The 25,523-nt window shown below is 37.0% G+C and overlaps 1 protein-coding gene across 4 annotated transcripts in view; it reads left to right on the top strand.

The window, feature by feature from the left end:
* BCAS1 (brain enriched myelin associated protein 1) overlaps nucleotides 1-25,523 on the top strand; it is a 1,015,193-nt gene that overhangs the window by 800,287 nt on the left and 189,383 nt on the right. For all 4 annotated transcript variants that reach the window (XM_044090037.1, XM_044090036.1, XM_044090035.1 and 1 more), the window contains exon 7: nucleotides 20,469-20,711. In XM_044090037.1, coding sequence (XP_043945972.1) covers nucleotides 20,469-20,711 — 243 coding nt within the window. The remainder of the gene's footprint in view (nucleotides 1-20,468; nucleotides 20,712-25,523) is intronic.

The raw sequence follows: 25,523 nt of genomic DNA, 5'->3' as shown, positions 1-25,523 counted from the left end.
TCTTGCCATCCCCTATGAAGGGTGTCTGACTATTATTTTTATCTTTCTGTCTTTGCTTTGCAACCTGATATAGTTTCTTTGTGCTATCTACTGAGACATTTTCCAGAAGTTGGTCAAGTGCCTCTGATGACTTGTTCTTTGCTATTGCAACTCCTTTCTTAGCCTATGTTAGCCAGACAGTATTCCTTCCTAGCCTAGTTTGTCTTTAATATCTGTCACTTTTTCCTGCACTCCTTTCTTTTGATGACTTCCTGGACTTCTGCATTCCACCACCAGCTTTCCATGTGTGCCTCATTTCCATAGTCCTCACTCATGATGCTTTGTGGCATTGCCATTCTTCTTTAGCACTACCTAGTTCATCTTCTTGAGGTGTTAGAGCACTGAGTAATTCCTTGAACTTTTTTGCTTTCTCTCCAATCAACTTGTAGGTCTTCAGCCTGGTCTCTGTTGCCGTAGATCATTTTCTGTCCACTGACTGTGGAGAACAGTGATTTATGCTGTGGGCCAGCTGTCTCACAAGGTTTGACTTTGCAGTCACTGGTTTATCCCAGTGCCCTTTCCTTACTAGGAGGACGTCTACCTGTCTTGCATGTTGGCCACTCTTGTATGTGACCTTGTGACTCTCTATCTTTCTGAGCCATGTGTTGGCTACTGTCAAGCAATTTGCCAGAAAGAAGTCTAGAATGGCTTGTCCTTCTTTATTCCTGTTGCCCCACCCATGTGGACCTAGGCAGTCCTCATATCCTGCTCTGTCTCTCCCAATATGTACATTCATGTCACCCACTAACAGCGCCAATTCATGTTGTCCTGCTTTATCTAGTAGGTCCTGCAACTGGTGTCTGAATGCACTCTTTTCCACACTGTCACAACCCTGCTGTGGGAATAGGCTGAGATTATGAATACTGTCCTGTCATTAGCCTGGTGTCTGATTGCCATGAGTCTGTCACTAATTCTGATGACATTCCTCACTGTCTTCTAAAGTCTCTCCTTCACAACAACTCCCACACCATTTCTATCCTGTCCTCCTCCTGATTAGTAGACTCTGGATGCCAAACCAAGTGGCTTTACTGCCTTGTCCTTCCATCTTGTCTCCTGGATACCTAGGATGTCCAGTCTCTTCCTTAGCATCATGTCATTCACTTCCAGGCTGCATCATGGCAGTAAACATACACTGAGTGTAGCAATTCTTAGTTCATGTTTTGTAGGTTGATTGGCTTTACTTCCAGTTTTGGCTCAACAGAGCTATCCCAGTTAACCCATGCTGGGCAATTGAAAACTGGATGGTCAGTAGCTTATTGACCTAGGGCTGCTGCTGGACTTTTATGGTGGGCTCACACTGACCAACAAGGGCACATACACCCTTACCATCATTAGCATGGGTCCCTTGCATAGGTCAGAGTAGAACAAGTCCTCAAACCACTTATAACCGGCAAATACCCATCCCATTTTGGCGACATTAGTTAACGCGATCAAATCACCTAAAGCAATATTTTACACTACTGAGTGGTTAGCCCAAAGTTGCACAGAATTCTGAGTAGCCTGCAAGGACATCACAATGTATTGTCCACCTAGGCAATTCTATCAGAGTTACCAATGCATGGAAATATCCAGAGGTTTGGGTAGCTCTTTGTTCAAATGCAAATTAGCTTGAAATCTGGCCCATGATTTTGTTTCATAAACTTGATTAGCAAATTATGACCTACAGACTGATTCTAAACCAAATATGTTAACAGAATAAATTCACAAAAGTCTCTCTTCACTTAAAGTTGGCCAAAAGATGTAAGCGGCGATATTTCATGTATAAATAAGTAATGTTAAGAAATTCATTGTATTTGTTGACCAGGTAGTAGACTGGTCCTGGGACCCTGGTCAGCAATGAGCTGGTCCATAAGGTCAATTGCCAAACAACCTGTTGGCCCTCAAGAAGCTTGACTGTTGTACCAGACGCTGATATTTTCTATATTATACTAAATCAAAGACCAACCCACATGCACACACTCATACACCAAACATAACAAAAGGCAAAAGAACTCCAAAGTTAATGTTTCTTGCTGGGTGCTCTGCTCCACCCACACCTGTTGCTAATTATACATAACAACTTAGAGGATATACAACAGCTAGAAAAGTGCATCTTCCCTACCTCTATTTACTGTGATCAAACTCAGATGGCAGTCTGGCATCTTCCAGATCTAGAAATAGTAACAGTATTACCAACAATTAGAATTTGGACAGCACAGTGGTGCAGTGGTAGCATTGTTGCCTCAAAGCAAGAGATTCTCTGGTTCAATTCTCAACTGGAGTGCCTTCTGTGTGGAGTCTGCATGTCTTCCCTGTATTCGTGTGGGTTTTCTCTGGGTACTCCAGTTTCCACCATGTTACAAAGACACATGTCTGGAACTTTTCTCCTCAGGCCTCTGATGAAAATTGGCTTTGTTCCAAGTCAGACTTTCCTAGTAAACAAATAATAAATAAATAAACAATGTGTGCCAGCATCTATCAACGAGCACTACTTTTAACACTGCAGTATTTTTCAAAATGTAATCCATGTGATAGATTGGAACACAGCTGAACACATTCAATCAGCTGTGTCCTCCAATAGAACCCATAAACACATATATATTCTCAGTCATCTAAATGGATCTCATATACACATTTGTGTATTATTTTTGAAGAAAGCTAATGACTGATAGTAAGTGAAATCTTATTCCGTAATCTTGAAAGGTATTGTATAAAAAGTGAAACTGCAAAAGGACAGCGGATAAAGTAAAAGACCAATAACTAAATACAAAATGCTGTTAACCTCTGAGGGAGACCAAAATGACTGAAGATAAATCCACTAAGTAAAAAATAAATAAATAAATAAATAAATAAATAAAAAATAAAAAAAAAAACGAGCAGTGAAAGCCAGATGCTTTATTCAGGATTTTTAGGATTTAGCACTTCCATTCATAAGAGGAATTTCATCAACGTCTTAAAGGTCTGCATACATCACTTTCTTGTATACAGACCTCCTTAAAGGTACAGGGTAATAAATACAAAAACAAGTGAACAATAGTGAAAGCAAATGTACAAAAACAAAGTCTGTCCATAAACATGTCTTAATATCAAATGATGGTCTACTGATGATGCCTTGTGTAGGAGTAAATAAAGAAAATAAACTTTAAAAACATATACCACTTTCAGTAGTGTTAGAAAGGCATTCTGTACCATGTCCCTAAAATAATGTGAACAGCATGTGTACACCATAAAAAATAATGAGTAATACGTAGTAATGCAAAATGGAAGCATTACATTAATAACAACATACAACATTTAAAACTTCCCTGAGTGGTTTGTTAATATATGTCTAACAAATGCAATACTAAGTGTTTTTAATAATTTTACATTTTAATTTTTAATACTGAATGAATTGATGTCATGTTGTTCAAACCAGGTGGATTAGTTGCGTTTAATCATAAATTGGCATTCTAATTCTCTGCATTCTGTAAGGTTAACCCAATATCCACCTCTGGAGTCCGTAAGTATTTTTTCCAGTATACCAAATTTGTACGTACAATGGCCTGTGCAAACTCCTTTGTGCCTGTATAAAGCATTTTTGTGTTCTCCTTGACAATTACATAAAGAAGTTCTTGTATTCTTTTGTGAAATGCTCACTCAGTTTTCCTGCTATAAAAACTGTGGCATCCTGGACAGACTGCCAAATAGACTAAACCTGTGGTGGCACAATTGCCATTGGCAAACCAGGTTTTGATTTTAAGCTCATTGTCAAGAGTAATTTCTTTCTGAGAGGTAATGTGGGGGCATGATTTACAAAACCCACAGGGGGTTTTGCCTTTTCTATGCCCAGGTCCATTAATATGGGTGCAAGAACTCCCAAAAATTTGATTTGCTTTAAATTATGTGCTGTCTTGTACACAAATGTTGGTTTAGAACCCAAAATGTCCATCAGGGTGGTGTAATAACTACGAATGCACCAATTCCTACTAATAATGTTTTTAACATAGGGGCTACTTCATTATATTCTGCAATCAGTGTCCTTTCGTAATCATAGTTCTTATCTCCAGTGAAGTGTTATTTTTCTTTTCCAGATGTAAATCTAGACCTAATAGGGGTTTATGTTTGTTACCCCATTCATGTGATATTTCCACACTTATAATGCTTGCAATACTGGGTAGCCCCTCTGAGTGAACATATTCTTTAGAACAGTGAATTCTTCTTCCACATCCTCTTTACTAGAAGTCATTCTTGCTATTCGAATGTATTGCCCTTTTACCAAACTCTTTTTGTGACTCATACGATAGTAGCTGTTGTAGTGTAAGTATGAGTTGCTAAAAGTTGGCTTTCTCTAAATCTTAGATATAAACCCATCTGTTCTAGTTAAAATTAAAGTGTCAAGATAGTTAATACTTTGATTATTAAAATTCCAAGTGAATTTTAGAAAGGAAGTAGAAATGTTGAGTTCTTTAACAAATCCTGGAATGAGTTCCAAGGGACCCTCCCACAAAATAAAAATGTTATCCAGGTATCATGAATATGTTATACAGAATTTAAAAACAATTGATGTAAATACATAAACCTTCTCCCATGAGAGTAATACCAAGCTGGCATATGAGGAGGCACAGACCACTCCCATGACAAATCCCCAGGGATTACCTCAGTGTCACTGCTCAACAGAGGCACAGCAAAATAATGGGTATAGTTCCCCATACTAAAGGGGTGGCTTAAGCCACAAAACTATGGGCTAGGCTTGTAAATGCCCTCGGGCAGATAGCCTAGTATGAACCTATGAACCTATGAACCTATGAAAAAACTCACCCTCTAAAGTTGTTGTCCAGCACAATCAACATCAATTCTTTAAAGTAATTCTACCTCATTGTTCGTCAAGAAAGAACATTCTATTAAACTGTTGTGAAATAGTTCAATGCCCTGGATGTTGGATATGCAGGTAAAAAGGTCTATGACATCTATAGTGAGAACTCCTACATTTTTGAAACAAAATTTGGGGTTAAGTCAATGAGAAAGTCCAAAGAATCCTTCAGTAAGTGAGATCTTCCTTCATACCATGGTTACAATTTTTTGTCAATGTAGGCTGCTAAAGGGTGAGTTTTTGAGCCATGTGGTGCCACTATGGGTCTGTACTTTAAGATTTCTACTCCTTTGTGAATCTTAGGTATGCCAAAGAAGTTGGGTATAACTTTTTCTTTTATTACTTAAATATGTGAATGCATTTGAGTCACTTCTATCTTCTAATAATAGTTCTTCCAGAAGTAAATCAATGTTATAATAGGCAATGTTAATTTCATTTTTTTTATATTGTAACATAAGTATTAATGTCAAAGAGCAATTTATTAATTGTTTCATTGTATTGCCAAGCATTTACCATTGCTGCCCACCTCCTTTGTCTGACCCTGATTGATTTGTCCTGTCTTAGAAAGTTAAGAATATCCTGTTCTCCAGATGTGATGTTTTTAATCTTGTTATGCTTATGATTCATTGATAACTTATAAAATTCTCTAGATCAAGTTTTCTCAAATGCTTGTGTAGTCCCATTCATGTGAACGTTTAATATTTTTTTTGAAAACTCCATTGTTTGGTGTAGTAGTTGTCTCATTAGTGTTGTGAAAATATGTTGCTAAACTGAGTTTCCTGGTGTAAGTCTTTAATTCAATCAGAGAATCAACTATGTTGTACTTTGGAGCTGGAATAAATTTAAAACCCCTTGAAAATAGTCTAAAATAGTCATGGGAGATGCCAACATGGCTGTAGCTGTACATATTGTATCTATTCAGAGATATGGTAATGCCATCTTTGTGCTGAACAATTATCTACCTTATGTTTTTGCCTGTCTTCCCATTCCCTCTCCTCCATCCATTCCTGAATCTGGGCTATGTTGGAAGTTAGGACTTCCTGTTCAGATGATGTTCCTGGGGTGGAGGTGCTGATGGGGATAGTGGGTAATGCTGCTATCCTTTCTGATTTCCTCAGGTGAGGAAAAATCCTCCTCTGATACAAAATTGTGGGGTGCAAATGACTAGTGTATTCACCTTCTTCAGGCGCTTGATAGTAATAAGTGTATCAAGAGGGGGTATGGAAATGAAATCCGGGTAGGCAGTGCTGTTCTTATATTTCGGCTGGTCCCTTACAATTTTCTTATTTTTCCTAGAGATGTTCTGTTTACATTTATTGTCAATACATAAAATATGTATATATATATATATATATATATATATATATATATATATATATATGTGTGTGTGTGTATATATATATATATAGTTTAAAATATTTTTGTATTCTGAAAATAGCAACTCAGTTTCAATAGCATTTTTTAAAACCTCACTTTCTCTGAGTAGATTCTCAATAGCCTACCTCTCTACCTCTTAATGCAAAAAATCTGTGCAAAGCTTGACAAAATGTGGGTACAAATAGGGACCTATATTAAATGTTGCTCTTATAAACTTAGAAAGTTGGTAGAGTAACAGGATTTGTTTTAATTTACATTTTCTGATGGATTTGAAGTGTGAAACTCAAATGTATGTCATTAGTGACTACAATTCTGACATCATCCCAGTGATTTGCCAGAAAAATAGAGGAACAGGTCAAACGTATGAGCCAAAAATCTGGACATTCTGTGGAAATCTGTACAGTTGAGAAGTGTTTATGGTGTTATGTTTAATAATCATACCAATAAGTTCTAAACCAAAAAATGTTAAAATTAGTGATAAAGTCTTTAAGCATAAAATCATTCTCACTCAGCCCATTAGGGAACTTAAGTAGTCTGAGTCCTTTTGGAACAAAAATTGACATTCTTCTTCCCCAGCTGTACATTTCAGACATGGGCTCTCAAATATCAGACATCGCATTACACAGCTATCAGAGATCACCTTTAAAAGAGAACTTCAACCAAAAACTGAAAAAGCTCATGTTTTTCATCAAATCTTGAACTTTTCTGCATTAGTCATGTCTTTGTATGAAAGTAAATGGCTACTGTTATTTTCTAATTTGTTATATCTCCAAAATTTTATTTATTTATGTATTTATTTATTTATTTATTTAACATTTGTTTACTGGGAAGTTCCAACTTGGAACCAAACCAATTTTCAGTCGAGGGCCGGGGAGAAACTCTCCAGACAGTGATCTGAAAGGAGGCTGCCATGGTTAGCATGATTTTGTTTTACAGTCAATGACTTCGCTTTCCTGATCTCATGTTAGAGGGACAGAAAAAAATCCTTATGATGAGGGGATCATTTACTGTGGTTTTGTCTCTCATCAGTTTACAACATTGCTGTGACTGCCTACTTTTCACTGTCAGCATCAATCTGCATTTTTAATTACTCTGTTTCCTTTGACTTTCTTTAGTCGCCACCTGTGTTACGGCATTTTGCGGAATGTTTGAATGACATGCTTGAATATGTAATTGAGTTAATTGTTATTTTCAAAGTAACAACTGTAGTTCAGAGTTGCAGTGTGAGAAATCTGACCCCTGTGATTAATAGCTGTTACTTGGGCTGAGATGGTTTGTGTTGTGTTCACAAGTTTAGATATTGTTGTTAGAATTAAAGTATTTGATGTTAATCTTTCCCCAACTCACTGACCTGGCTCAACAAAACAATGTATGCAATGCAAAAATGTTGCAACAAAACACCAGAAGAAAGATGCACTTTTACATAAATTACAGTGAAGAAAAAAATGCAAAGTCAAATACTGACAAAGTAAGAAGAGTTAGATGAGCATATTTTTTTCTTTCCCTTTAACAAACCTCAGTGTCACAAAGTCATTTGCATCTGTAAACTAAGCTTGAAAGCACTGCTTTTGTACAGACTCCTGGCAGAGCAGCCAAGTGCTCTGGATTGTGCAGAATGCTCCACATTTAACATCAATTTATCTAACTTCTTCTGTTCCACATTGAACAGTGCTGGCTCTTCTTTGCAATTTTTGATTGGCTTGTATAATGCAATTACAGCCAATCAGCACTCCTCCTAAGGCAAAGGGAGTCATTGAGGATGCAGAGAATTTGTCCAATAGCATGCTACTACTAGTTTTCGCCTCACTGCAATACCTTTAAAAAAGTATTGTAGGGCACAGAGAGTGAGCGAGGTTACTCTTTCAACTTTATTACTGCTATGGTTTTCATTGTGATTTCCCTTTCCAGTCCTGAGGCTTCAATTGACAGTACTTGGAAGGATGAGACTTACAACTACCAGAGGGACACAGTGTCAGGAACTGGGCAACAAGGCACTGAGCAGCTACTGCAAAGCATTAGGGTACATTGATGGTGTACCTGACCACCAAACAAGAATTGCTTTGTCACTTAAGTTGGGAGTGAGACAGTCATAGTAGTGCTGTTGCTGGGCTGCTGACAGCTGCTAGAAGCGATAACTTTGGATTTTTTGCTCCTGTCTGATTTTCTGCTGTTGAGGGGTTGTGGACTTATCTTGGAGCTGCATCAGCTTTGTTCCCCTAATTGATCAGAGATAAGTGGCTGAATGTGTAGACTCTATGACTCAGACAGGAATAGGGTTGTCTGTAAAAGTTAAGGTGTCAGCATTTGGTTATTTATTTTTTATTCACTTTAATTTCCTTTTCTTATTTATATATTGACCAGTCCCTGATTTTGACTCCAATTTTACCACTGACCCTTTTAATCCTTCCTAAAACTGGTGCCTTTTTGAGAAAAGATTATGAATTACACTCAAATGACAAATTAGAATTACAAACTTTTGTTATTTCAGAAAATGTATATTAATTCACATTCCCTTATTCAGTCAGTGACTCAATGTAATAGTAGAAATATTGCAAGTGTTCCTTATTAATTCTGGATTTGTCCATGATTCTGCTAAAATTTGTCAAGGCTCCATGGAAATGGTGCATTTTTGCACAGTGTGAAAATATTTGATTGTTTGTCACACATTGCTAGAGTCTCTGTTCCACATTGGCCTCTTAAGAGGTTGAGACTATGACTCCAGGTTACACTATTTATCTGAGGTGTGATGCTGGCAATGTGTAACTAATAAGGCACATTTAAATGCCATTGTCTGACAGACACTGTTTTCTTAATGGTTGTATAGTTCATAGGTTCATAGGAGATTACTAGGCTAACAGCTTAAGGGCCTTTATAAGCCTAGCCAATATAGCCCAAGTTTACCAATGTAGGGCCCCTAGGGGCAAAAGGATGGCATGGATGTGTGCCTGTGCATTGAGAATCTTACAAATTGTCCTTGTCCATAAGAGACATAGGCCCCATCCTAGGTGTAAATGTGTGAGTATTCATCCATTAATCCAAACTACGTTTGAAGAGGCCCACGGAAAGACCCTGCTTAATGTGAATAGGAAGCCTGTTCCAAAGAAGGGGCAATCTCTGGGACATGTATCTGTCTCTCCAGCATGTTTTTTTGAGTCACTGACTAAGTTTAAATCCCTAGATTGGGTGGCCCTCATGCTGTTTGTCTTGCAGATGTGTAGCAGCTCTATCAGGACCAGATATGTGAGTGACTTGTAGGTCAGAAATAGAAACCCCTACTTAATAGTTGGTAGGAGACAGAGTAAAGGGATAGGGTTTTTAGTCTATACATATAGTAAATGTTGCTTACCCCCTGTATTTCCTTTCTGAGGAACCTCTGAGTTTGCTCTGGCTGCAGGAAGTGCCTTGTCATGTACATGCCAAATGGCACATTGTAGTCTATTCATTTCATGAGGGCTGAGTACTGTGGGAGTATAATTTTCTTGGATCTGGATGCCATACCTTTACATGTAAGTTGTGCCATATAAAAGGACTTCCTCACCACTGTGGACACATGGTGATCAAAGTTCAGGCTACTATCTATCTCTGTACCTAGATCACCTCTGAGTCTACTGTTAGGGGTCTGCTAATGATGTTGCGTAGCCCCACTCATAGTTTACATCTAAATTGTAGTATAATAATAGCTCTTCTTTTAAGTCATTAATATCCATATCCATAGTTTAGAACATTTAAAATAGGTGGGGGGGGCTACACCCCCCACACCACCCAGTGTGGAGGCTATGCTGCCAACAACCCCCACTTACTTTATATTCTCACTCCAGGATCACACTGCAGTGGGGCAGGGGCCATATATCAGTTTCAACCAAATGAGTTTTCAGTGCAGTGAGTTGCCTGACTTTCGATCAAATGTAAATTCGACCAAACATTAGGGACCCATATACACATGTATATACATATATACATATATATGGGTCTACTTCTAAATTTTGAAGTTTCAAAATGTCAACTTTCTTATGGTTGAGACCATAAGACTGAAGTTCAGCAAGAAGCAAGAAGTTCAAACTTAAGTTCTGTTAGTTGACCAATAACCTATATATGAATCTATGTATGTGTGTGTGTGTGTGTGTGTGTGTGTGTGTATATATATATATATATATATATATACATATATATATATATATATATATATATATATATATAAATATATATATATATACACATACTATTGCATGTATATTTGCTTGAATGTATAAATGGAAACATAAACATGTATATACTCTTATTCAATTGTAAAATATCTTGTGATGCTCTACCTGGTTCTTATCTACTCTCATTGTATGTTTTATACACTTGTATTTTCAACCAAAAGGGGTAACATCCTCTTATTGTATACTAACTGCTGTAAAGTCTACAATCTGTATGCTACTACTCTGTAATGTCTCTTTTGTAAATTTTTGTTATGTCTGTAAAATAATGGAGTTTTTCTCCCCAGGACTCCACTGAAAACAGACACTTATTGTCCAGTCAGACTATCCTGGCAAACAAATATTAAATAAATAAATAAATAAAGTTTTGAAACTTCGAACCGCTTAAATGGAGATCACTGTACAGCGTGGAACGGTATATTTACCATTTTCCTTGCTGTAGTGTGATCTTGGAGATGGTATACATTTAATTAGCAGAGGGTATGGGGGTTGCAAGGGGCACTTGCCCTCCTGCAAAAATGTAAAAAAATGATTTTTTTTGTTTTTATTTTTTTTTTTTATTAAAATTTCGAAGTTTCAAAACTTCAATCTTATGGTCTCAGCCTTAAGAAAGTTGACATTTTGAAACTTCAAAATTTAGAGTAGAGCCATGTGTGTGTGTGTGTGTGTGTGTGTGTGTGTGTGTGTGTGTGTGTGTGTGTGTATGTATATATATATATATATATATATATATATATATATATATATATATATATATTTATTTATTTATTTTATTTTTTTTTGGGGGGGGTTCATATCAATGATTTCCCATATTAAGCTTAACAATCATGAAAAATGTTTAGTCTATCAAGATTTCTTCACTCATGCCCATCCAAGAAGAAGTCAGTGAGTAAACCCGGTCCTCCATAAAGGAATATATGTTAAATCCAATAACTATGTTGGAGCTTAATCTTTAAGAACCAATTATATTTACTGATGACACAATCTCATAAGTGTATGAAAGCATCAGTGGGGGGGTTGATTCTCTCTTAAGAGAAGGCTCCATCATCTCCATTTCTTAGCTGTTTATACGCTTGTAATGAACGCTCTGAAATTTTTTTCAGTTTAGCAAGTTCACTCATCAAAGAAATAAGTTATTTTCTATTTGCGAGAGAGATCTGATTTCTACTTTTGAGTTACACATTTTTTTTTTGCTAATAACACTAAGCAGTTTATTATTGAGAGATCAGTTTTGGTCAAGGGCTGCAACTTGACTACCCCCAGAAATATCAATTCTAAAATTAATAATAGGTCCACTTTTCCAATGTTTTTTTGTCAACTTAGCTAATCTAGGACAGCCCCAGAATATGTTGATCCAGTCACCTATCTCTACCTCTACTCACCTCCAATAAAAACTAGAGTAATGAGGAAACACTCTATTGATGTTTTATGATGGCATCGTTGAAAGAGCTTATATCAAATGATCAGAAAACTGAGTAAAAATATTGATTTTCGTAAATGCGGGAGAGTGTAATGTCGAAAATGGTTTGCATCATAAAGTGCATTTGATATTTTTGACATTCCCCTCTTCCAGCCATGGTGGTAAGCTTACTTCATGACCCCCTGCACCCCCCACTCTCCTGCACATTAAATACACCAACTCTAAGATCGCATTACAGTAAGAAAATGGGCTACTTCCCTGTTCCTCACTGAAGTGCGACCTCCCTCCATAGTCTCAGCACATCGCTTGTCTAAAGGTCGATTGCACCATGCAACTCCACTAACCTCGGGCAAACACTTTTAGTTAGATTTTCTGTCCCTTGGAAACCGTGATTTTGCACATCGGCTGTTCGACTGCCTGCCATTTGGGTAAGTCATAGTAAACCATAGACATAATAGAGTATAGAAGTACTTAAATTGGCATTGCCTACAAAATAAATCTATATCTCCTGAGTCTAGTAGCATCTCCGGAGGTAGCAAAAGTTTGGCCTTTTTCAGAGGCATACTAATCTCCCTTTCTCACAAGATTCTATATTTATTCAGGATGGCTATTCTTGGAGATAATAACATTTTATAGTCCTTAACTATGACTTCTTTTACTAAAATGATCTTATTCCTAGTATTTAACATTGAAGCAACCCAGAAATCTTTTTAGTATTAAAAACTTTATTTGCATATGTTTTTGCCACCAAACACTCATATGGTCCTCTAAACATATCCCCTAACCTAAAGGGAGCCCAGAAGGTATCCCATGGTATTACTTCCGTCTCCCAAATCAGGTGCTACCAGTATTTTAGATTCAGGCATAAATTTAATTTCTTCTTGAAGTCTGTTTGACCAAGGTACTAAAGTTTCATATAATAAATTGTTTGGAACTGTTGCCTGTTGTTTATTGTTATATTTTCCTCTTGTTGGTCATTTATGCATTTAATTTCTGCCTTACCTGGTTTGGTTATAGAAGCTTCCCCAGTTATGAGTCAAAGATATTTGTGACAATACCTTAATTCATGCAGAGGTAGACATGGTGTTAGAAGCCCTTTGTATAGTCCTAACTCTAAACAGTAGAAACTTGGACATTTCCGTGACCTTTCTCTCATATAGCACTGCTGCATACACATTTTCCACTTTACCTATTTGAGTAATATGACTTCCTTCCAAACTAGAAGTGAATTGTCTTCCATAAATATTTGGAGAAACTTGCATTAAGCAACCACAGAGTATAATTGAAGACCAGGAATTCAAAGTCCATCCTGCATAAAGGATTGGGTCCAAACCTCTCATATAATTATTTGAGGTCCTTGTGCCCAAATAAAATCTAGAGTCAGTTTTCTGAGTCTGATAAAAATCTTATCCAAAGTTGGGGTCGGCATTCCTTGTCAGCAATGTAAAATCAGGGGAGGAAGAACCATGTACCTGCTTGCTCTCCCTACAGAATATCCAAGCACATGCCCCTCTATCATTGTAATACTATTTTGGTTCTAGAAAAGCTGCTTCCACTGAGTTCTCTTGTGTAGGCAGGAAGAAGAGGCCCAGGTATTTTATTTTATTAGACTCTGTTAGGAGCAAATATCATATGGCTATCTCCCAAATAGTTATATAGTTGAATCATAATGCTCTGGCTTTTGCAATGTTGATTTTATACCCAGAAAACTGGCCAAATTGTTTTAAGAGACTAAAGAGAACATGAATGTCCATCTCTGGCTAACTAAACAAATGACCAAATCATCGGCTTTTTGCCTGCTATTGTATATCCCCATAAGTTCAAAGATCTGATTTTCAGCACTAAATGTTCTAGATACAGGGCAAACAGTAGGGGAGATGGAGGCAGCCTTGTCTCATTCTTCTGCTCAACTCAACAAAGTGAAATAACTTAGTCCCTGTTTTCATCCTAGCAGATGCCACAGAGTAAAGCTCACCTGCCAAATCAGCAAATGTTGAAGGGGAAACCCAAATGTCTAATAACAAAGAACATGTATTTTGAGTCTCCACTATCAAAGGCTTTTTCAGCATCAAGGCTGAGAATCCTCAAGTTGTTGCTTTGTACAGTTTATATGATCTATTATCATATAGAGCTTCAGTGAGTTGCTGACAGTATTACAACAAGGTATAAACCCGCTCTTGTCTCATGTAACAAATCTGGTAGATAGACCATTGATTCATTTGCGAGAATTGTCAAACAAAAATTATAATTGTGACAACAGGAGGTACTGCCATCTATGCCAGGAGAAGTACGGCAGTGGATTTGTGAAGTATGCCAGCATAGCTAGTTGAAATTTTGTAAATAATTATATGTCGTTCATATATTAAACTGGCTTGTACAGATGCTTGTTCTGAAAATGTATTTGTGAGATTTGCTTGTGCTAAAATGTATCAACAGTTTGCCCTTGCTGGAAGAAAAATAGATGTACATACATTATTTTAACTCAATTAAATGTATACATTGCAACAGCATATACTGGAAGTGAAGAGGTTAATCTTAATCCACCTGACTTTGCAAAATATTCTTGAAATTTAATTACTTTATGGGTTAAGCCATAAATATGTTATCCCACTGTTTTGAATGGAGCCAGAGATGCAGCTTCTGTGTTGGAGAATGGTTGGTAGCACCTGTAGGAAGATTGGAATGGTTTTATAGTTTTATGACTTCAAGCAGCTGTAGCTGATCTGAGCAAAGCTCTGTCTGTGTATATGGGAAGACATATGTACTAAAACCCTGGCAACTTCTAGTGATGGGGATAATGCAGGAAACAGAGTCAGATGACCACCTGTATGTGATATCATTCTGTATAGAAATATTTTTTTTAATATTAGAGGAGACGGAAGTCTCAGCAGCATTCTGTATTCTGTCTTGGATCTGACAGCTAAGACCACTCACCAATCTCACCTTGCTCTATATAGCAAGCAGGAACAGTAATTTGTTTAGTCAATCAGGAATAGATAGTGAGATTAGGTAAATATGTTTTTTTATAAGCGTTTGAAACTTTCCGTCTGTGTTATTTTTAATATTCCTCGTGACTAAAACTCTGGTGTTTGCTATAAAGAGATATTTAGTATTTTCTTGTTCTTTTATTATTTATTATTAAATATATTTAAACTTTTCATTGTGGCCAATCCTTTGTAGAAAATATTTAAGCTTTAAAAGTATGTGCACATATTTATTGTGTGATAACTCTGGCCAATCCTGAAAGCTTTGCTGTTTGGTCACCGTTACCATTTGTATTAATATTAACTTCGCTCAGCATAAATGGATACCCTTTTAAGAGCCTTATAGTAACTGACTGGTAGCAGTGGCTCTACCTCATAATCTGGGTAGAATGGGGCACAGCAGGTGAAGCTGTGCCGGCCTTTCCCAGGTGTGTGTGTGCGTGTGTGTGTGTGTGTGTGTGTGTGTGTGTGTGTGTGTGTGTGTGTGTGTGTGTGTGTGTGTGTTTGTGTGCAAATCAAATCTCAAAGAGTGTGTGTGTCAGCTGCTTTTAGCAGGGGCACAAAGCACTGGTTTCACAGAGAGGGTGTGGGAGGACTTAGCTCAGAACTCCAGCTAAGGACTCAAATCTAAGCTGTGCCACTGGGAAGTCTTATTAGGGGTGTGGACAAATATAGAGAGGAACCAGCCCCTGGGCTCACCGTGTTCCCTGGGTGCTTTTATGGGAAATTATGCTTGATGCAGAGAGGTATGCATCTGGAAACACTGAGTGTATTTATTTGCATTCCAAGCAAACATCCCTCTCCAGTGTCAGTAGTGGGGATTCAGGCTCCTTGATTCCTGGTCCAGTGTGGGGACATCACAATAGTCATGATTAATAACAGAAATAGCTCTGCAGGTGGCCATTAGTAGGGGGTCCTTATCTGGTTATTGAATGACAAATATGACGGCTTCCTTCCAAGATGTAGGTGTTATTTCCATTTTAAGAACAGTATTGACAGGTTTAACAAAGTTTTCTAGGAATATCCTATTGTGCCAAGGATAACCATACATTATGAACCATTGGGCATGAAACACAATATTTACCACTTAAAGGATTAAGTCCCTAACTAAATTAAGTAATTAAGACTTATCAAGTTTGGGTAGATCTAGCTGACTCAGGTACATTCTAAGAGATCCATTGTCCCATAAATTTTGGATACCCTTCCTGTAGAACTAAAAATAAAAATATCTAGATGCTTTTAATATATTGGGGGGGGCTCACTATCTCACCCAAGATATATATATATATATATATATATATATATATATATATATATATATATATATATATTTTTTTTTTTTTTTTTTTTTTTTCTAAACCTATCTACAGATTATTGTCTAAGTCTTAAAGCTAATAACCTCTGCTTAGAGGAAGAGGAATCAAAATATATTAAGTGCTGCTCTGGCAAATTCCACCATTTGCTCTATTAACTTATTGATTTTCTCTTTAAGTTCCCTCATCTGGTCTGTTTCCAAAATGTTACTCCATACGTAAGTACTGTTCCCTGAATAAGTCTTCAGTTGTAAGGAAGATTGCCTATTTTGGGATACTGTAAAAACCTTCAGTGCTTGAATGACTATCATTTTAAATTGGTCACAGTCATTTCTTTTAATCCTAATTTAATCTAATATGATTTGCCTTCTACTTCTTAAAAAAATAAATAACATCTGTAATACTGTTTGAAAGTGTTCCCCTTTACATTGAAAAGGGTCTATTTTTCCAGTGAGAATCCAGTCTATCTTGTAACAAGTTCAAACTGATTAGTAAATATGTATGATCAAATATGTTCTTTGGTAATAAATATTGTTTCTCTTCATGGGTATGTTTAAAAACAGTAAGAAAAGCATGTGACTCTAGGTGCAGTAGAGGCTGCTCAAGACACTGTGTTTTTCATGCCAACTAAACTTGTACATTCTTTATCAAACTTCCCAGCCAGAAGTATATAGTGGGTCCTAGGGCCAGAGCAAGCATTGCCATTGAACATAATAGTATTCCAGTTGCCCCCCCCCCCTCCAAAAGACTAAACCTTTCTAAAATGCAAACCATTCCTTAGGCATTTTTGCTAACTCAGTCTCCAAGGTTCCAGGGTAGGGTGGAGGTGTATAATAATGCGAGACAGAAAATTCCTTTTATGACAGCAGATCTTCCCAGGGGGTCAGTGAGCATTTCTTTCACCTTAAATGGAAGAGATGCTTTAAACAAAATGCTACCCCCATCGTCCTGACATTAGGATATACTGATTAGTAGTATCCAGTATATCCATATTTCGATAAACTTTTATGCTCCTGGAAATTGAAATGTGTTTCTTGTAGTATGACATATTTTGGAGTAAACTTTCTAACCAGAGACATTACTTTAGCTCTTTTTACCAAGTTTAAAAGGCCCATTCACATTCCATGAGAAAATATTAATCATAACAGCACATTAATCACCTGATTTAGAGTAAAAAAAAATGTGTTGTCATCATAAACAAATTTCTGCAGGCACTACCCCTCCATCCCACCTTCCGATATGTAGGCATTACCAGTCCATCCCACCCTCAGATATGCAGGAACTACCCCTCCATCCCACCCTCAGATATGCAGGAACTACCCCTCCATCCCACCCTCAGATATGCAGGAACTACCTCTCCATTTCACCCTCAGATATGCAGGCACTGCCCCTCCACCCCACCCTCAGATATATAGACACTACCTCTCCATCCCACCCTCAGATATGCAGGCACTACCCCTCCATCCCACCCTCAGATATGAAGGCACAGCCCCTCCATCCCACCCTCAGATATGCAGGCACTCCCCCTCCATCCCACCCTGAGATATTTAGGCACTACCCCTCCATCCCACCCTCAGATATGTAGGCACTACCCCTGCATATCTGTGGGTGAGATGGAGGGGTAGTGCCTACATATCTGAGTGTGAGATGGAGGATGGGTTACCTAATGGCTCAGACCATTAACTTTGCCCTTTTTATTTGGAATTCAGTCTCTCTAGGTAGACTCTTATTCAGAGCTTCATGAATTACTAGATCAAGAGACTTATACCTTTCTTAGAATATAAATAGGGCATGTTAGAGGGACATTTATGTGTCTCAAAGACTACCCTTTTTTGGAACAGGCTTCCCACCCATGTGAAGCAGAGTTCTTCTATAACTCATTTCAAGTGTAAATTGGGACAGTGGATGGGGAATCAGAAATTCACCCTTATTCTGACACCCATGTCCCTAATAGTTAGAGGTAGCCTGTAAATGCTTGGCCATCCAAGCCGGAGCCTAAATATACCCCATAGTAATCTTAAGTTTGTTATGCACAGATAGGCTTAATGGTCATTAGCCTAATATACACCTATGAATCTATGAACCTATGGGGCTGTTGGATATGTGATTGTATGCTTGTTGCCTCCCAAAACTACCCTTTATATTTTATATATACTTTTTGGAAGGCAGCACCACTTTCAAGTGCATTTTCTCATCTCCCCCTGCAGCAGAAGTTCCAGATGTAATCTGCTTTGTGAATTGTGCAATTAAAACTGTTGGGCAGAAGTCAGAGGACATGTCCACATGCTAATATTTCATTTGACATGACTTATAGCAGTTTAGGCAGGTCTTCCTTATATACATGTAGGTCACATGCTGCCGGCTATGCTGCCTGTTCTCATGAAGCTTGAGTTTTTAATTTTAGTTGTGCAGCAGTTATTGCATCTGTTGTAGATGCCTACCCTTGTCTGCTTAGTAAGCTGATATATTGTTTACGTATTTGGAAGGTTACACAGATTTTTTTCTGCAGTCACAATTTACTGTCACTGGGTCATCACTTGATGCTTCACTATTTTTTTCCTTTTGGTTTTCTGGTGTAATTAAAGACACCCTTATTATTGCTTTTAACAGTTGTGACACATCTAAGGTAATAGTTAGATATCTGATTTGACAAGATAAGTAAGCAGTTTCTGTATTTTATTTAATGCAGACCTATTTTTACAAAACATTTTTTAACAATAATTACTGCTTCTTTTATTTGTTGTATATCTTAATAATTTTAAGTTCACCATTTTTGGTGAAATTATCTGTATGTTTTTGACTTACCAGTATGTGTATATATTGCTGCAGAAGTTGTTTGTAAGACAGAACTAATCAGCAGGACCCTGACCGGACTTATTTCAGTTTGTGAATAGAGTGTTTGTTTCAGTTTTCTTAACTGTTATTTACTGCATCAATAAAGTATATGAAGGATGATTTATTTATTCATGATTTTGATTATATTGTTAGTCTAAACTAACATGATATAAATAAATTATGAGAGAATAACATGGGAGTATGGAAAGAAAGATCTTGGATATATTAGTTTGATGTCTAAAATATTGTCTTCCTTAGATGGGGTTCAAATTATTTGTTATATACTTTTTGACTATTTACTTATTGATTTATTTGTTTATTTATGTATGTATGTATGTATGTATGTATGTATGTATGTATTTGTATTTGTTTACCGGGATGGCCCACTGGGCCATAGTGAGCCAATTTTCAGTGGATGCCCAGGGAGAAGAGCTACGCAATGAAATATACAATATATCGATACACATATGCAACACGTCAATATACAGTACACACAATAAAAATATATTAACATAATGAGTATAAAGAATGCAAGAGTTCCAGAAGACAATTGGATGAGCAAAGTAAAAAACTGAGCACATTACTAGGTTACTATATCAAAGATAAAATGTGTGCACAATTAGACTATAGCAAATTAGGACAGATATTTAGTATAATTAAGTTACACCTGTTGGTTACTTCTAACCCATTTTCAGTTTATTTTGGGGGTATTTATCAGATGTTGACTTGTTTGCTTAGTCAGTGTTTGAGTAGTTACAATCCCTCATACGAACTATATTTTCATTGTTTTTTACATTGTGGAGTTTAGTCAGAAAAGCCCCATGTGCTGTAAGGACAAGCACAGGGTATGGTAGATTTTTACAATATTATATTTAGTACCACAGGTTTTCATTTCTGTATGGGTAATTGCTTCTCCTGACATCATTTGTATCTTCTGGCTTTAGGTGGTCTTTTAAAAACTGAGACTCTGCCAGTTGTCCCACTTGAGCTGTAATAGTGAAAGAATTACACCTTGCAATGTCTCATATGGATATTGTATTTTGAAACCATTAGTTTCAGTTACATTTGTCAGCCTGGAAGATAGTGTTTTTCAATTACAAACTCTTGAAAGTTAAACTTTAGGACCACAAAACAGATATTTTCTTGAGTCTCATAGCCTGCATCTCTAAACTCCAAAGAAAGTCAGTCTACCCTCTGAATCTACAAGATACCACTTTGTCTCAACTCAGTGTATTTTTTCCATACAGAAGTTATTTGATAACTCATATGGGAATACTGAACAAATGAGTAGAAAATACAACAGTTTAATGGTAAGTATCGAACTCCAAAAACCTTGAATCCAGTGTGCAAACTTCATTTGAGAGATTAACTTTTAGCTCTGAACTCATAAACTGTATGTCTTGCCAAGCTCAAATCATGACACTCTTTAAATAACAGAGCTTATTTAGTTCATTTTATTGCATTTTCCAGGCTGCAAAGGAACAAGCAGACACTACAGTGAATGGGAAATCAGAGAAAGAAACATTACCAGCACAGATCGTGGAGCCACCCAAACAGGATGTGAAACCGAACGTTGTTGCTCCTCAGCAAGAAACAGCTGCACAGCTGGAACCTAAGAATGAGTCCACCCCAGCCAGTGAGCAGGAATCATCCTCAGCCCAGAAATCGAAGGAGCCTGAACAGAATCCATTCACCAAGCTCTTCAAGATAAAGGTCAGTCTTTTTTCATATACTGCCTTTAGTGGAACAAATATGTCTTTTTAACAAAACACATCATGCTTAGGTAGAATGAGTCATGCTAAGGCAAATCAGAGTGATGTGAACAAGAACAGTGCAGACCAAAACACCATATACCATTTTTTAAAAGCGTGAACACTGTCAGAACATTGCGACAATAGCAATAACCCTGCTGCTCTGCACCCATAGTTATGTCTTTGAATGCATGAGATATTTATCAACTGTAGCTGTGAGAACGCTTCCTAGAAATGGAGAATACATCTTCAGCAAAAGCTCAAACCAGCTCTGCATTGCAAGAAGAATAGATACAAACTGTGTGCAGAACCACAGATTCTTTGTCTACCCCTGCTATGGAGGCACATTGTCTACAGTATAGAATACGAGCAGACTAGATTATTCACTGTGTCAGTCTGACATGATAAGACAGCCTCATTCCAGCAGTGAGCACCACTTTATTTAAATTGTATTGTAAATGATGGGGGATCCATGTGTGACAGCATGTTGTCTATCATCATCATCATCATCATCACCACCAACAACCCCACCTTTCCTAATTTCTGCATGGAGTCAGGGAGTTGTATCAATTGTCAGCAGTTCTGTCAGTTCAATGCCATTTTTGCACCTTCTTCATCAGTTATGCCTGACTTGCATATCTTCTTGCATACAATCCATCTATCTGTTTGCTGAACACCTTATTTGACTCTTACCTTCTTCCTGTTTGTCCCAAATTTTCTTCACCAGAGTGGCTTATGTTTTCCTGTACGTGTCTGAACTGCACTAGTCTTTTCATTTTGACTGTCTGTACAACTGAAGCAACTTGAGCTTCTACTTTGATGTCCATATTTCTTTGTCTGTCCCATAATATGCAATTGACACCCATACCAGGCACTTCATCTCCATCACCTCTATCTTCCTCAGCTACTGTGCCTTTACTGCCCAGGTTTCTGTACCATGTAGTGGTGCTGGTTACACAACTGTTTTGTATGCCTTACTTTTCAGCTTCTTTGTCACACACTACCACTGACACTCTGTGCCACTTGGATGCAGCACCTCTGATTCTTGGTTTGATCTCTTCTTTCAGACTTTCCTTCTCCATAAACACAACCACTTGGATGTCGTAATAGCTCTCATAATTTGTTAAGGTGGTACTATATATAATGGAGGTCTTCTGATGTTCACTTGCTTAGTGGGATCATTGTTTGGTTCAATTGTAGGGAGCATTTCAGTGGATACTGCTAGTGCAACTAGTTTACCAGAAGTCATGTAGTTGCAAACATGGCCAACAAAAGAAGACTTGTGTCCTGTCATATCTAATTAAAAATATGAGATTGCCCCTAAGCAGCCTCTTCTACCCTTACTATGCCCCATTTCTTCTTTCTCTGCCCCAGATATCATTGAACCCCTGTTCTGATGTACACTATACAACTATATCAGGTAGTACCTTCTCAAGTCCCACCAGTCTGTCTGTGCAGTAGTAGTTCCTTATTTCTGTCCTGATCCCTCCCCTGCAGTTGCAGTTGCAGTTGCATGGCATGTTCTCCACCTGCTCATCTCCCACTTCAGTTGGATCCCCCTTATTCACCCCTTGAAAATGCAGTATATAAAAGCCATAAATGGATGATAGTGGATCTAGGAAGCCTTGTTCTTCTCATTAGATACAAGGCCGGCTGTGTCAAGTGTTGTAACATGTTGCCTTTACTGCTTGTGGTCTTCAGACAGTTGTACTTTCATGTTATTACTATTATTATTATTACTGTTATTATTATTGTTATTATTATTATTATTATTATTATTATCATCATCATCATCATCATTCTCTGCCCATACTTAATACTGCATATACCATGAAACAAGATCAAGCAGCCTATCTATCTGTGCTCTATAATCTATCTTGTAGCTGCTATGTAATCACAGATATATGGCTGTTGTTAGTTCCTGGAGTTTATTGTTTGCCTGTCTCTGAATGTGGGCTGCATATACTGTCCATATGTCTCTTTCTTTCTCCCCCACTCTCTGTCTCTCTCTGTCTCTGTCTCTGTCTCTCTCTCTCTCTCTCTCTCTCCACACCATGTTCTTGCACAAAATTCTTATTCCAGCAGTGAGCACTATTTAGTATTTTATTGTAATTGATGGGGGCTGCATGTGTGACAGCTACTTGTACATAATGAGAAAAACACTGTTTCCTACACCCACTATGGTCTATCTGTTTTTCTTCAATGTTTAGTTTAGTCTTATGCTACTTTTTGTAATATCCTTCTTTTGAAGATATCTGTTTTTCTTTTTTCAAAATGTAGTAGGGTTTAGGCCCCTTTGAACCTTGTAGTGATCTCTTTTTCTTGCTTTCATTTGCCTTACAAAGCTTTCTCCCTTTTTTCTCCCTCTCTCCCTTCTTTCTATACATTCTACCTTCCAGAGTTTCTTGTACAATCATTGTTTATCTAAAGTAATGCTACCTAAGTTTAACAACTAACCCCATAATATTCTTCTCATCTATTAATCCACCCTTCATTTCCTATAACTATGCCATCACTGTCTCTCTGTAATGTGAATTACAAAAACACTGCATAAATGAATGTATAATAACCATAACTACTGATTATATCATAAAGAGTCTTCTACTCGTTGCTGTGATATCTTATGGCCAGATTGTATGGCCTGTATTATATGTATATACAATTGTCTCTTCTGCCAATGTATAAATACTTAACCAAAAGAAAGGCACCAGTTCAACAACTGCAAAAGTTGCAAAGTTTTACACAGAGTCCACCACAGCAATCCACAGTCAATCCTTCATCAGACAGTATAAAAACACACATTGCCTACAAAACTGAATACTTAAATACACTTAATTGAAATTCAAATCAGCCAATAGCCATAGTACATTAATTGACCACAAAGTTAATTAGTGAATGCTGAACCACATTAAAAGTGCAAATACAGGTTTTAAAAACTTTTACATATTGTGTAAAGTTCCCTATCTAAAGGATGAATGTAAGAATAAAATGGGATTAAATGAATATGTTTTGAAACAGGTTCTAAAATACATTTTGTAATATACTCTCTATAAAATCCATTCAGAAATAGTCTAAAATAAAATACATTCAATATTCTAAATAAATAATGAACACAGTAGTTAAAAACAATACTACACTCTACTGGTAAAAGGTGGTTGTATTTTAGAACCTGTTTCAAAACATATTCATTTAATCCCATTTTATTCTTACATTCATCCTTTAGATAGGGAACTTTAAACAATATGTATTAGTTTTAAAACCTGTATTTGCACTTTTAATGTGGTTCAGCATTCACTAATTAACTTTGTGGTCAATTAATGTACTATGGCTATTGGCTGATTTGAATTTCAATTAAGTGTATTTAAGTATTCAGTTTTGTAGGCAATGTGTGTTTTTATACTGTCTGATGAAGGATTGACTGTGTTTTACACTGCACTGTGGATTGCTGTGGTGGACTCTGTGTATGCCGTTATTTGTCACTCAAGCACCTTCCTTTGGTTTTGGTTAAATGTATAAATACTTGTTTAACAATTATAACTACTTACTAAATCAGAGAGATCCTACAATACATTGTAAAGATATCCTAAGATCAGGTTATATAACACACATATGTCTGATTTCCCCTGATAATGTTTCAAATACTGATTTGTGGTGTTTCTTCAGAGGTATCTGTAATAATTTTTATTTATGTTGTTTGTTTGTCTTTCGGCTTTTCCCGATTAGGGGTTGCCATAGTGGAACTCCAGTCCGCTAATGATTGGCAGTTTTTTTTTTTTTATGGTGTCGAGTTACCAGCCCGAAGGCACACCCATTCAATGCATTGCTTTCGAATGCCCACTCTACCACAGGGAGGACATGCAGACTCCACACAGAAGGCACTCCCAACCCAAGCTGATCATCGAAACGGGAGAACATCTTGCTGTGAGGCAACAACGCTACTGCTGCATCACCATGGACTAGAATGTACATAGAAAATAAAAAAATTATTACAATGTACATAAAAAAAATAAATAAATAATAATTTTTATTTATGTACATTGTAATAATTTTTTTTATTTTCTATATACATTGTAGTCTGTACTATTGGAGATTTTCTCTCCGGGCCTCCACAGAAAACCGGTTCTTCTGACCTAGACGGACCATCCCAGTAAACAAATGACAAATAAATAAATAAATTTGTAACTGGTAAGACCATGGTTGTCTTATTCCCACCTACTACAACAAAGGGAAAATTACTTCAGTAGTCATTTGCATTAAGAGACTGAAGTTCTGCCCTATTCTATTACATTACATTTAAATTTCTGTTTCCCAGGTGAATTTGTATAATCATGCTGTTGATGGTAAAACTTTGTTCTTGAAACTACATGCAGCCATTAATGAACATCTACTGATGCCAGACATCTGTTACTTGTTCATTAGGATATTGTGTGTGATTCAACCCAATGATGATGATACAAGCTGTACTAGAATGTAATGTGGCACATGTAGCTTAAAAGAGTTGTATTTATTGAATCACCCACAAAAAGGTTCACATGTAAAATCCAATCATAATCTAAGTAACAAGACATTCTTAAGAAATTATATATGTGTGTGTGTGTGTGTGTGTGTGTGTGTGTGTGTGTGTGTGTGTGTGTATATATATATATATATATATATATATATATATATATATATATGTCGAATTTCAATATCTTGAGACCATAAAGGTGAATCCACAAAACACCGACAGCCCAAAACCACGAAATTTGAAATCCCAAACACACAGCATACACAA

This window comes from Protopterus annectens, chromosome 12.part0 (assembly GCF_019279795.1).
Source record: "Protopterus annectens isolate FY-2018-M chromosome 12.part0, PAN1.0, whole genome shotgun sequence".
In the NCBI taxonomy this organism is placed as follows: Eukaryota; Metazoa; Chordata; order Ceratodontiformes; family Protopteridae; genus Protopterus; species Protopterus annectens.
Note: the sequence above shows the minus strand (reverse complement) of the source record. Positions and strands in the feature narration are given on the sequence as shown.